The following is a 14,287-nucleotide window of genomic DNA, read 5'->3' on the forward strand; positions in this document are numbered from 1 at the left end:
TCATTCACCATTTGATCAAAGGAGTATGTGACTGAGCCAGGAAGATACTTGGTTTCTCCTGGCTTTGATGACTCGAGGACGATCATGGCTTTCCACCAAGAGAATCAAAGCAGCAGTTTTTGTTTCATGGGGAAGGGAGGTTACAGAATGTTTTCTGTGGGTATGTGTGGGGTGAAATGCATGAGTTTAGCTTTGGAAATGTTGATTTTAAGGTGCTTAGCTTAAGGACCCCTGGTAGTATAGTGGTTAAGTGCCTGGCCACTAACCAAAAAGACAGCAGTTTGAACTCACCAACCACTCTGAGAGAGAAAGATGTGGCAGTCTGCTTCCGTAAAGATTACAGTGTAAGAAACCTCTTGGGGCAGTTCTACTTTGTCCTATAGTGCTGTTACGAGTTGGAACTGACTCAATGGCAATGAGTTTGGTTTTTGTTCACAGAATGGTTTAAGAAGAGACGTCTAGTAAGCAGCTAAACGTAAGTTTACAGACCAGGAATAACTGGGAGTCATCAATCATGCTACATATGAAATCACCCAGAGAATAAACAGTTTACAAGAGTAAAGAGTAGAACTCTAGGTAATAGAACATTTAAGGATGAGTGGAAGATGATAAACTTCTAACAGAGACTTCAACTACGGAGAAAAGAATGTTCAATTATGTCAAACGCTGCTGAGATGTCAAGTAAGAACAAGACTAAAAAATATGCACTTGAATTTAGCAACTCAGTAAATACCCTGGTAGAAATAATTAAAGTGGTGAATCGGTGCAGAATGGGACCAGCCTTTAGATAATCTCTGAAACAATGAATCTATAGTGGCACCAATCCCCACACCTGTGTGAGTCTCTCCAGTAGCAATGTTAGATGGGAAAAGAGGTAATGGTTAGATTAATTCAGAATTCAAATTGTGCTAGATGGATGAAGAGATGAATAAAATAGAATAAAGAATTGAGATTACTGACCAGGCTGAATGAAAACAATTCATGTAGTTTACGATGCACAGGGGAATATATGAAATTAAGAAGCATCTGAAAGCTTGAGAGTGGTGAAGAAGCCACAGACTATGAGTACAAAAACAGATATATGAGTAAGGGAGTGAGAAAGTTGGGTGGATACGAGGCTGGGGTCAGTCAAAGGGATATTTAAATGTCTATTACTAGAAGTGGGAAGGTTTTAGGTTATAAGCTATAGGACATGGCAGAGGAAGTGAGTAGGTGGCTTAGAAGAAGCTGAGATTCAGATCACTGCAGTGGAGACAGCCAAGGAACTAGGTGTAGGTGTTGGATTGGCTACTCATATGGATGGTGGCCTTGAAGTGGTGAGGATGACTAAGAGCAAGTTTGTAAATTCTTCATAAAATACAGGAAAGTAATCCAGAGACTGGGAGAAGAGCACTCCAACAAGAGGCAGATGGTACACTCAGCTCTGCTTAAAAAACTAGACGATTCCCCACTTGGGCTAAGAGGTTAGATTATGAGACTCAAAGATAAGAGCCAATTTAACATTTGAGTGCCTATTACTTATTGTGCCAGATGTAGTCAACACAACCATGCAAAAATCTCCCTCAGGCAAGTAACAGTTCAGTATATAAACTCTTATGTCCCTTTCTATTCCACGATAAGACGAGTTTTAATAATCTTGGCTCAATGTTAATTAGAAGAAAATATTCTATTTCCATGTTGTCCTAATGATACAACAGAAAGAAATGAACCACTTCTACTCTTTATCTTTAAACACACACTGACCTGATTCTTTTTAGGAAGTCCTCTGTCGGTGTGCTTGGTTTCTTGAGACTTTCTCCTATTAATTTTCTTTTCTTTACAATGCTGGGCTTCAGTATTAAATACGTTGCAAACACTCTCTTCTGCAAAACTAGTCAATTGCTATAAAGAAAATGTAAAGTAAGGATACCACACAAAGCAAGGGTAGTTATGTTTTAATGTCTGTCCCTAACTTTTCTATTTCCTCCCAAGCTGCTTCGACCATCTTACATCCCATTTCCTCTTAATTCACAAATTCCATCAGAGGTATTTTAGCAAATTAATTCCAAATGCGGAACAGTAATTACCAAATTGTGACCTTTTAAAAAACATGGATGGACCCAGAAGCATAAGATTTCTACCAATATATTAAGAAAGAAAATCAACTAAAAAATTAGTTGATTTACTTATTCACCAAATATTTATTAAGCATGTACAATTTGGCACCTACCTGCTGTTGGGTTAAGGGGGAAAAAATCATGAACTGTTAGACTACCTAAGTTTGAATTCTGGGTTTATCATCCAACCATATCAGCTAAAAAAATGCTATGACAGTATAATATATGTTTGTACACTATAATGCTATTGACAAAAATTCAATTTCATCTAATTTAATAAAATAACAAAATACCTATATTCAGTGAGACCCTGCATTTATATTGAAAATAGTTCAAACCTTGGGTTAAAAAGCAAAACAAAACACTGTTTAAAAACAGTTTATATTTATGCCATTTGCTGGCTCTGCTAATTATGTACTGATCTTCTCTACTGTGGAATTTGAAATGGGAAGGGATAAATAAGAGACTTACTGCAAAATTCAGAAAATCAAAGCTATAGGCCCCCAACAAACTTTTCCAACAAATTAGCTTCACATTAACACAAACTCTAATAACATCCTGATTTAGTGGATTTTTGTTCTAACAGAATTAATCAAAATCAAATCAGGAAAAATGTCATTACCCTGGGTTACATGCTAGGTAGAATGAAGTATTCGTTGTTAATTACATTGATCAAACCAAGGCTTTACCCATTATTATTTGATCATGAAAACAGGAAAAAAAAAATTACATAATTTAAAAATAGATAATTGTGCCAAATGCAAATACTTACATTTCTTCTGTTAGAGGTACGTGTTATTCTACCACCTTTATAGGAAGATGTATTCTCCTGGTTATTTGAAGAGCTAAATGTATCAATGCCTGATGAGTAAAATACAAGCAAAATTATGATAGCTAACCAAAAATTATAAGACACATCATCTTGTAGATACACTAGGTACTCTTTTGGATATCTGCCTTTGGTTTTAATACCACATCTAAACATAATTACCAAGAGGAATAAATCCTGAGTCAAAAAATTTTCAAAGAACTCTAGGTTAACTGAATACTCAGATCCTACTTTCCACAGTCATTACTTAACATATTACAATGCTGATCTAACAAATTATAAATCATGATGAACACATGTATTTTCATTGATGTCTCATTTACTCTAAGCTACATTTTATACAATGCAATAGCAATAAAGGGCATTAAAATGACCATGAAAATACTTAATTTAATTTTATAAAGATAAGGAAAACTTTAATATGATCACTTTCAAGAGTAAATGAAAGGCAATGTAATGCATTGAAGCGCAAAGGCTTTAGAACTCAACAGACTATGGTCTGAATTTCAGTTCTAACTTAAGACATGTCTTGGATTCTGTGCTAATGAGCTTGACTTTTGTCCTATAGGTGATGAGACAACATTAAAGGATTTCGACCAGGACGGAGACATGAATAATGGTTCCCATTCTGAGCATCTCCTGTGACCTTTGCCAGCCAGGGCCTGGTTTATCAGGAAAGCTGGAAGAAATCTTTGTTGCCTTGTTAAGATCATAAAAAAGCCAGAGACCTTGGAAAGTGCACATGCCAAAACTGCCATGCTAATCTTGATGAACTATTTCAGATGTTCAAGAATGACTTACAATCCAGATCATTTCAATTGTGTAAACTATGAAAAAGAGCCTAATATTGATGCTTAGGAGCTGAGAAATGGGGGTGCCCAACTAAGGAAGTAAAATGTGGAATCTGAAATGGAAAGGGATAAATAAGAGACTTATTACAAGCTTTTCTATACTATTTGATTTTTTTTTAACCAAGTATGCATTGCTGGGATAAAAATAAAAATTTAAAAAGAAAATAAGGAGATTAATTTTCACATACTGAAAATGACATTTATGATTATAAGATAATCAAAAGTTATTACCTGAAAGAGTCTCAGACCCTGAAGACTTACTAGGAGGACTCGGAACTGCCAACGACACCTGAAGTGGTTCTATGTTTTCCTAAACACAGGAAAAAAAAAAAAAAAGACATCCTTAAATCTAGTAAATGTATAAATAAATAAACTGCCCAAAAGAAGAATGACTTACTTTGGTAGCAGCTAATGAGCAATGAAGATGGAAAGTCAATGACAATTAAAAAAAAGTTGTCAAAGAAAAACAAAGATATCAGGTATAAAAATACATATACATCACAATATTTATCAATCATCTTTACAATGAAACCATGTTTACTAACTGCAATACACCAAAACAAAAATAAAAACTTCACTGAAAGTAGCAGTAATGTACCCCTGGTAAGTTAATTTTTGATTTAAGATTCCAAGTCCCAACTCCTACAAAACAAGTAAGAAAATCTATTAATAAGCACACTTGAACATTGCAATATTATTCCAGAGAGCTTCAGGGTAAAATGGCAATGTAAACAAAAACACCAAATCTTTCTCTCTCCCACGTAAATGCCAATACGATGGTTGCCATTGTCCCTGGGTGGCAAAAGTGGTTAGCGCTTGGCTGCTAACAGAAGTTGGCAGCTGGAACCCTCCCAGAGTGCCTAGGGAGAAAGGTCCGGTGATGTGCTTCTGCGAGGTCACAGCCATGAAAACCCTGTGCAGCGCAGTTCTACTCTGAAACACATTAAATTAGGTTTTCATAGATTCAATTTATCAGGTTGGGGAAATTGCTTTCTATTACCAATTTGCTGAGAGCTTTTATCAGAAATGGATGTCGAACTTTGTCTACACCTACTGAGATGGCTCTCCTTTATTAATCTGTTAACATGGTAGATTACAATGATTGCTTTTCACGTGTTAAACCAACTGTGCCTCCTTGCCTGGGATAAATTCTGTTTGGTCAGGACGTATTATCTTCTTATATATTAAATTTTGCTAAGTATTTTCAAGTTTTCTTTTCTTGTAATACCTTTGATATTGGTATCAGGTTAAAGCTGACATCGAAAATGAGTTGGGAAGTATTCCCATCTCCTCAATCTTTTGGAAGGGTTTGTTTAGTTAGTTGCTACAAGGCAATCCAGGTCATCTTGAATTCAGGTCTTCTTGAGTGAGTTTTAGTAGTTTGTGTCTGAAAGAATGTGTCCAGTTTATCTACCTATTGCCGTCCAGCCGATTCCGACTCACAGCGACCCTAGAGGACAGAGAACTACCCCACAGGGTTTCCAAGGAGCAGGTGGTGGATTCAAACTGCCGACCTTTTGGTTAGCAGCCGAGCTCTTAACCACTGCATCACAAGGGTTCCCGGTTTATCTAAGTTGTTGAATTCATTGACATAAAGTTGTTCATACCAAAAAAAAAAAAACCAAACCCATTGCCATCGAGTTGATTCCGACTCATAGCGGCTCTATAGGACAGGGTAGAACTGCCCCATAGGGTTTCCAAGGAGCACCTGGTGTATTCGATCTGCCAACCTTTCGGTTAGCAGCCTGACCTCTTAACCACTGCGCCACCACGGTTTCCGATGTTGTTCATAATAAACCCTTATTATCCTTTCACCCCTGTTAGAATATGTAGCTACGTCACCGCTCTCATTCCTGATATTGGTAATTTGAGTCTCCTTTTTCCCTGATCAGTTTAATTGGAGGTTTATTAATTTACTTTCCCCAAAGCACAAACTTTTGATTTCAATGATTTCTCTCTATTGTTTTCTACTATTTCATTGATTTTTATTATTTCCTTTCTTCTGCTTACTTTGGCTTTAATTTGATTTTCTTTTTCTAGTTTCAAGCGGAAGCTGAGATCATCAATTTGAGACCTTTCTTCCTTTTTAATATAAGCATTTGTTTTCTTAAAATTGCCTCCTTAAGCACTGTTTTAGCTGCATCCCACACATTGCTGTTGCTTTATAGGGGTTGCTTTATGGTTTGTAGTATATACACCATAAAGTGTATATACTACACCACACTGTGTCTAAAACAAGAACCACACCACAGTATAATTCCACTCTTCCCTCTCGGTCTTTATGCCAATATATTTTATTTCCATATATGTTATAAACCCACAGTTGTTACTTTTGCTTTTAATAATGGCCTTTTAAGATGATTTAAAAAAGAAAAAATGGTCTATTATATTTACCCACGTATTAGCATTTTCAGAGCTCTTCATTCCTTTGTATAGAGGTAGATTTCCGCCGGGAATGCTCTGCCTTCCTTTAGCATTTCTTGTAGTGTGAATATGCTGTGGTGATGAATTTGTTCAGTTTTTGTCTAAAAAAGTCTTTATTTTACCTTCGTTTTAAAGACAGTTTCACTGGGTATAGAGTTGTAGGTTGACAACAATTTTTTTCCTTTCAGTAGTTTAAACATCTTGCTGCACTGTCACCCGTCTTGCATGATTTTTGATGTGAAGTATGCTGTCACTTTCATATTTGTTCTTCTGTATTTCATGTGCCTTTTTTCTTTGGCTGCTTTTAAGATTATCTCTTTATCATTGATTTTAAATTTGATTATGATGTGTCTTGGTATAGTTTTCTTCATGTTTCTTGTGCTTAGAGTTAGTTGAAGTCTACATTTGTGGGTTTACAATTTCCATCAAATTTGGAAATTTTTCAGCCATTTATATACAGCCATATATATGTATACATGTATATGTACACACCACACATACACACACACACGAGCCCTGGTGGTGTAGTGGTTAAAAGCTCGGCTGCTAACCAAAAGGCTGGCAGTTTGAATCCACCAGATGCTCCTTGGAAACCCTATGCGGGCAGCTCTACTCTGTCCTGTAGGGTCGCCATGAGTCGGAATCAACTCCTCACCTTTGGAAACTCTAATTACACACATATTATGTCACCTGAAGTTGTCCCAGCTCGCTGATACTCTGCTCATTTTTATTCAATTTTCTTTTCTTTGTTTCATTCAGAATTTCTATTGTTATGTCTTCACTAATCTTTTATAGTTTCTAATCTGTTGCTAATCCTATTTAATATATTTTTCTTCTCAGAGATTGTAATTTTCACATAGAGTTCAATTTGGGTCTTTATCTTCCATATTCTTAACAAGCTCAACATTTCCTCTACCTTCTTGAACATATGGAATATAGTGATAATAACTTTTAAATGTCTTTATTTGCAAATTCTATCATATCTGTCATTTCTAGGTCTTTTTCTATTCATCAGTTTTTCTCCTCCTGGCATAGTGGTTAAGTGCTATGGCTGCTAACCAACGGGTCGGCAGTTCGAATCCACGAGGCGCTCCTTGGAAACTCTATGGGGCAATTCTACTCTGTCCTATAGGGTCTCTATGAGTCGGAATCGACTCAACGGCACTGGGTTTGGTTTTTTTTTTTATGGGGTATATTTTCCTTCTTTGCACATCTGGTAATTTTTCATTGAATGGCAGCCAGACATTTTTAATTTACTTTGTTTGATGCTGGATCATTTTGTAGTCATAAATGTTCTTGAGTTTTGCTCTTGCAATGCAGTTAGTTACCTGGATATGGTTTGAATCTTTCAAGGACTCCTTTTAAGCTTTGTCAGGCAGGGACCAGAGCAGCTTTTGGTTTAACCTGGTAGCACATGGTTAAGAGATCAGCTGGTAACCAAAAGGATGGCAGTTCAAATCCACCAGATGCTCCTTGGAAACCTTATGGGGCAGTTCTACTCTGTCTTATAGGGTCGCTACGAGTAGAAATCGACTAGCTAGTAATGAGTTTGTTTTTTGTTTTTTTTGGTTAGTGAGGCATCAGGAATCCTGGTTGGAGCGGTGATTAAAACGCTCAGCTCCTAACCAAAAGGTCTGCAGTTCAAACTCACCAGCCACTGCACAGGAGAAGGATGTGGCAATCTGTGTCTGTAAAGATTACGGCCTCAGAAACCTTATGGGGCAGCCCTGGTGGCACAGTGGCTCTAGAACACGGCTGCTAACCAAAAGGTCAGCAGTTTGAATCCACCAGCTGCTCCTTGGAAACCCTATGGGGCAGTTCTACTCTGTCCTATAGGGAGGGTCACCATAAGTCAGGATCAACTCAACGGCAATGGGTTTGGTTTTTTGGTCTCATAGGGTTGCTATGAGTTGGAATCAACTTGATGGCAACAGGTTTGGTTTTTCAGTTTAGTGAGGCAATATTCTTCTGAGTACTCTGAGTCACAAGGTTTTCCTACACTAGCTGGTAGCTCTAGGGATTGTTCCTTCTACTGCATTAAGACAGTTCTTTCCTAGGTCTTGGGAAGTTTATTGAGTACATGCACTGGTCAGTACTCAGCTGAAACCTCCAGTCAGATCTCTAGAGCTCTCTCAATGCAGCTCCCTCCTCTCTAGACGTCTGCCCTGTGAACTCTAGCCTCCATGGCTTTTCTAGACTACCAACTCAATCTTCTCAACTCAAGGAGATTATGGGCTCTTCCTGGGCTCCCCTCCTTGTACCGCAGCCTGGAAATTTAGTCCAGACATTAAGTGGGGGCTAACTGTGAGGCTCACCTCATTTGTTACCCCTCTTTCAGGGATTACTGCCTTATGCTTCCTGACGTTCAATGCCTTGAGAGTCGCTGTCTCATGTATCTTCTCTGGTGTTTAGGTTATTTCAAGTGGGAGTGTTAATTAGGTTCCTATAACTACATCTTATCTGAAATTGGAAGACTCTTATTTCAAAGTACACCAGTAAGAGAGAGAAGGAATGTTTATCCCAAAAGGAACATTTATAGGCAATTCTCAAGAGAAATTCAAATGGCCTATCAGCATGTTATAAAATGTTCAAATCTCATTAATAAACTTAAATTTTTCCAATCATTCTTTTGTTCTATTAATCTATTGAAATATTTTCCAGTTAATACCCATGGTTTTACAAAGGTATGGTAAACTAATTTATATTGCTGTGAGTCCAAATTAGTACATACTTTCTGGATGGTAATTTGGCAATATGTACCAAAAAGTAGGAAAATGTTCATATTCTTTAACCCATTAATTCCAATTGTAAAAATTCATCTTAGGGGGAAAAAAAAACCCAGAGTTTGAATTTATTTATATTATTTCATTTCTAATATGGTTGTTCTTTCACAATTTAACATCTCTGAAATCTGAGTACATCTTATAATTCATGGTATGTCATAGTTTAATTTTCAGCATTTTTTCTTAGTGATACATAAAACAATGGCACATCTTAAAATCAACAGCATTTGGGTTCCATGAAATATGCTATGGACAAAGATTCATGGAAGTACTGTTTGTAAATAGGGGTAAAAAAAAAAAAACCTAAATAGAGAAATACATTAATTTATATCATGAAACACCATTTCAAGATTTCAAAGTATAATTATTGCTCATGCAAAATAGGTGAGGTCTGATAAAAATACAAATAAGTTTTTTCCACATTTTTCACACTTACAAGATTCTCCCCCTTGTCATCAAAATTTGGTTGAGGTAACTGCTCAGGAACCGGTGAATGCTCAAGTCCCAGAGGGATGGTACCACTCAAATCCTTTTTACGAACAGGTGTTCCTCCTTTTTGCAATGGAGTATTTGCTGGCAATGATTCATCAAATACTTCAGGGCTTAGGTCCTCTCCAAAAGTAACTCTCTTCCTCTTCCTTACATTTAGAAAGGCTGGTACTTTATGATTTTCTTGATGTTCTATAGATAATAAATGAGACTACATTAAAAAATAATTAAGCATAAAAGGCATACGTAAAAATTTTACAATAAGATTATATTCTGCTATTATTTGTAAAATAAAAAATTCAGAATTTATAAAGAATACTAAAAATGGAAAAGATAAGCAATATTTCTAATTAAAGTGTGGTAACAGATTTTTTTTTAAGTAGATTGTCTCTGTGTCACAGTTAAGGGCTATGCTGCAAACTGAAAGGCTGGAGGTTTGAGTCTATCCAGAGGTATCTTGGAAGAAAGGTCTGGCAATCTACTGTTTCTGAAAAGTTAGCCATTGAAAGCCCTATGGACACACATGGAATTGCCATTAGTCAGAATCTACTCCATGGCAACTGTTTTATTTTTTAATAGATTTTAAACTAAATTTTGCATGAGTATTTGAAGAGTACAAAATTAGAATATAAATTTCCTTTACAAGTGTCACTACTAAGCCAAAATGGATAGATGATATGGCTAGGCCAATTCTGTTATCACCTGGCAGAAACTACTATTATCAGAAGATTAAACAAGATTCTTCAAAGAGATTCTATCCTTCCTAAATGTTCTTCATTCCCAGGTAATTTCAGAAGCACCAAGGATTAGCAGATAATTCCATTTATATCGGGGTTTTTTTTTTTTTAAACAAGAAAATGATAAACTCAGGCTTAAAAACTAACATGAATTTCTCACCTGCTTTTTGTTCTTTGCAATCGTTTCTAAGATTTGAGATGAAGGTTGGATGAGTCCCATCATCACAGAGGTTGTCACAGTGCTCCTAACAACGTAATTAACAATATATACATCAATAGATATATACATACTTATTCATTAAAAAGGAGCCCTGGTGGCATAGTAGTAAAGAGCTCGGCTGCTAACCAAAAGGTCAGCAGTTCAAATCCATCAGTGCTCCTTGGAAACCCTATGGGGCAGTTCTACTCTGTCCTATACGTTCGCTGTAAGTCAGAATCGACTCGATGGCAGTGGGTTTGTTTTTTTTTTTGGGTATTCATTAAGAATGCCAATTTTGATTTTCTCCCCCAAGGGCAGATATTACAGTATTAGAAATTACCTTTACTTTCATAATTATTCCGGCTTAAAAGACTATGATATAAGCCATAAACAAGAAGTAGGTTACCGATATTAAAAGAACAGAAATCCATAAATGTGACCTAGAATTCGTTCCCTCATCAACTGATCTGGCAAACGAAGTTAAGGAAAATATAAGTAAGTAGAATTATAGTGCATGATAATATGGTGCCAGATCAGGTAAACTATGTACGTGGTATGAGGTATATAAGAACTGAACTAAAACAAGAAAAAACCCAAATAGGTAAATGGTATCATAGAGGGTTTTGTCTTTTAAAAACATGGAAACTACTCCTTTTCTAAGTATATTTAAACCTCCTGTTATATTCCTATATTCTTCAGGAAGGAACAAGAAAAGAAGGTAGCATTTGTCCCTCTGTGCTCCTCCAATGGGAGGTTATAGAACTGGCAAATTTGTAAGGAAGAGATAGTGTAAATCCTGCAGAAAAAGTCAGGGCAGCCCAAACACCTGGCCTGTGGAGTCCAGCAGGAGAGAGCAGAGTTGTGGACTGGATCAAAGTTACTTTTTTACTATCACCTACTTGTCCAACCCCAACCTAAAACCCCCGAGCAGCTTGCCCTCAATTCGTTTTCTCCATCACACCCACTGCAAGAACAGTGCCTTCTCTAAGAAGCAGTCTTGCTCCAAAAAAAATCTTAATCATCTATCTCCCAAGTCAGTTCACTTTCCTGTCCAGGAAAATGCACACGCCAATATTTGTGAGATAAGCCAACTTATAAAAAACAAAGTTCATGTTTATTTTTAATTAAAACAGCCATGAAAGTTGACAAATAACTACAATTTTGTACACCTACAAATTTTGGCTAGCTTAGTAAAAAGATATTGGTTTCACCTGATTCTAGCGGCAAGCCTTGATGTTTGCTCTGTGATATCTGCTAGGTACTACTGTTAACCAATAAGAGTTGTATGCATCATTAAGATGATGTCTTTGAGGCGAGAGCCTAACAAACAAGATATGAATGAATAGTGCTGTGTGTTTTAGAGATCCAAGACAGCTCTCTAACCAGAAAAATCGCTAACTCATTTACAGCAACTACCATTCATTACCCATATAGATGGAAGATAATGGCTTCTGAAACAAATCTGTAGGCATAGTTATATGTGAAAATTTTTACAGATTAAAAAAAGAAATTGTACTTTTGATAAGGCAGGCATTGGTGCTAGTTTTATATATTTTCCCATTTGCTCAAATTATCCTGTAATTACTAATATTATCTTTTTATAGATGAGGCAACTGGGGCACAAAGGGGATAAATAATGTACCCAGCTACTAAATTTCAGAGGCAGAATTTGAGAACAGGGACTTTGACTCAGAACTCGTACTCTGAACTTTTCAAGTATTGTATAGTCTGTCATGGATTTTAACATGAGACCTATCTGGGTACATTTAAAAACCCACAAACCTAAGTTTACATACGATGAGGTTAATAACTTTCTTGGAGGACCACTGCTAGGAATAAATGTGCTAATGTACATAATATACACCAGAACTGTCAAACAGAAAGCACTCAATAAATGCCAGTTAGTTCCGTCAATTTACTCTTTTCTTATACTGAGTTTAGAGAAAGGAGCATGTCTGAAAAAAAGGTGTTTCTAAAACTAAATATTCTGGGTAGAAATAGATAACAGATCAACACATTAATAATTATAAGCCCTTTATAAACTATAGTCTACTTATATTAAATACTGCATACTACATAAGCATACTGAGTTAGAACAGAACAAAAAGAAATAATCTCAGTCTTATAAATGAAAAAAGGGAAGAAAAAATGCAGATGAGACATTTACTTTTACATCAGTTTGACATATTGCATAACATTTTAGAGGTACTGCTCTGATGCAAAACGGACTTCTATTCAATTTGCTTTAGGAAATGTAGCTCTATACCTACCTGTAAGCTTTCTGGAAACAACCTAACAGAGGGTTTTTTCAGAACTGAACGAAGTGCAAAGGTCTCAGAGGATGCAATGTCCTTCTTGCATACTGAAGTAACTGGTGACCTGACGTCAGGAGCTGTGTCTGTGTTCACTGCCTCCCTCAGTCTGTCCTCCAACGGCTTTTTCTGTGAAACAGCACCACACGATCCTTTGCCCTCTACATGGTCAGCAAGCTTGATTCCTTCAAAATAAACATGTAATCATGAGAGGCGAAGGGTCTTCAAATCAGTTAGTTCTAGATTAAAACATCACGTATTTGCAGTGACGACAATATGCTATTAAGAAATTCAACCCTAATGAATCCTGCTTAGAGAGCACCACCTAGGATTTTATCTGGAAAAATAAACAGAAGACAGAGAAATGACATTGATCACATTTTTTCATTCAAATCTGATTATTCAGAGGAATTTTTGGCTCCTATGGAAATCTGGGTGAGAGATTACAAGAAGACATACAGGAATCAGCTATAAACAGTTGGTCTGCCCCTAGTCATATGAAGCTTGTTACACCATGAAACTAACCTGAGCTAAGCACTGAATCATGACTAGTTTTATTGCTGGAGTCAAAGACATCTCAGTATGCAAGGATGAGAAGTGGTGAGGAAAAAGAATATCAAATCAAAAACTTCACATATTCTATGTGCCCAAATATAAGACAGGGTTTTCCCACAAGGGAACACTGTCTTCTGAATGAGTGATTCATTTAACAAGTGTGTATCTGCTACCTATTATTTGACAGACACTCTCCTAAGTGCTGGAGATTCGACAGTGAACAAAACAGACAAAGCCCCTCGTCTTTCTCCAACAAACAGACAATATAAAATATAATACCAGAAAGGGCAGAGAAGGAGGGAGGTAGCTGTGGCTATCAAAGGGTAGCACAAAGGATCCTTCTGATGGAACACTCTATATCCCGACTATGGTGTGATCACCTAAATCTACATATGTGATAAAACTGCATGGAATTTAATACTCAAATAAACTAATGCATGTAAGCCTGGTAAAATCTGGGAAAAAAATCAGTGGACTATATACCAATGTCAATTTTCTGCTTGTGATACTGTACTATAGTTACGTTTCTACTGGAGGAAATTGGGTGAAGAAAATTATCTGGGTCTCTATGTTACTTCTTACAACTGCACATGAATCTACAATTACTTCAAAATAAAAAGTTAAATTATATATATATATATATATATACACATAAAAAAAGAAAAAAACCATTGCCATTGAGTTGATTCCAACTCATACATACCCTATAAGACAGAGAAGAACTGTGCTACAGGGTTTTCAGGGAACAGGAGTTGGATTCAAACTACTGATCTTTTGGTTAGCAGTCAAGCACTTAACCACTGTGCCATCAGGGCTCCAGTTTATATATAAACACACACACATAATGCAACTAGTATTAAGTACTATTAAGGAAAATAATGCAGGGATAAGGGAATAGGGTATAAGGTAGCCAGGGACAGCTTCCTGATAAACATCTGAATGAAGTAAATAAGCAAGCCATGCAAAAAGAAGCCAAGTACAAAGACCTGAGGCAGGAAGAGGTATAAGGCGA

The 14,287-nt window shown here is 36.5% G+C and overlaps 1 protein-coding gene across 2 annotated transcripts in view; it reads right to left on the reverse strand.

Annotated features, from left to right (window-relative positions):
• Positions 1 to 14,287, reverse strand: part of CDCA2 (cell division cycle associated 2) — a 41,518-nt gene that overhangs the window by 7,928 nt on the left and 19,303 nt on the right. For both annotated transcript variants that reach the window (XM_049866540.1, XM_049866539.1), the window contains 6 exons: positions 12,679 to 12,905; positions 10,370 to 10,454; positions 9,420 to 9,664; positions 4,008 to 4,086; positions 2,869 to 2,957; positions 1,744 to 1,881 (listed from right to left, as the gene is read on the reverse strand). In XM_049866540.1, coding sequence (XP_049722497.1) covers positions 1,744 to 1,881; positions 2,869 to 2,957; positions 4,008 to 4,086; positions 9,420 to 9,664; positions 10,370 to 10,454; positions 12,679 to 12,905 — 863 coding nt within the window. The remainder of the gene's footprint in view (positions 1 to 1,743; positions 1,882 to 2,868; positions 2,958 to 4,007; positions 4,087 to 9,419; positions 9,665 to 10,369; positions 10,455 to 12,678; positions 12,906 to 14,287) is intronic.

This window comes from Elephas maximus, chromosome 22, assembly GCF_024166365.1.
Source record: "Elephas maximus indicus isolate mEleMax1 chromosome 22, mEleMax1 primary haplotype, whole genome shotgun sequence".
Taxonomy (NCBI): Eukaryota; Metazoa; Chordata; class Mammalia; order Proboscidea; family Elephantidae; genus Elephas; species Elephas maximus.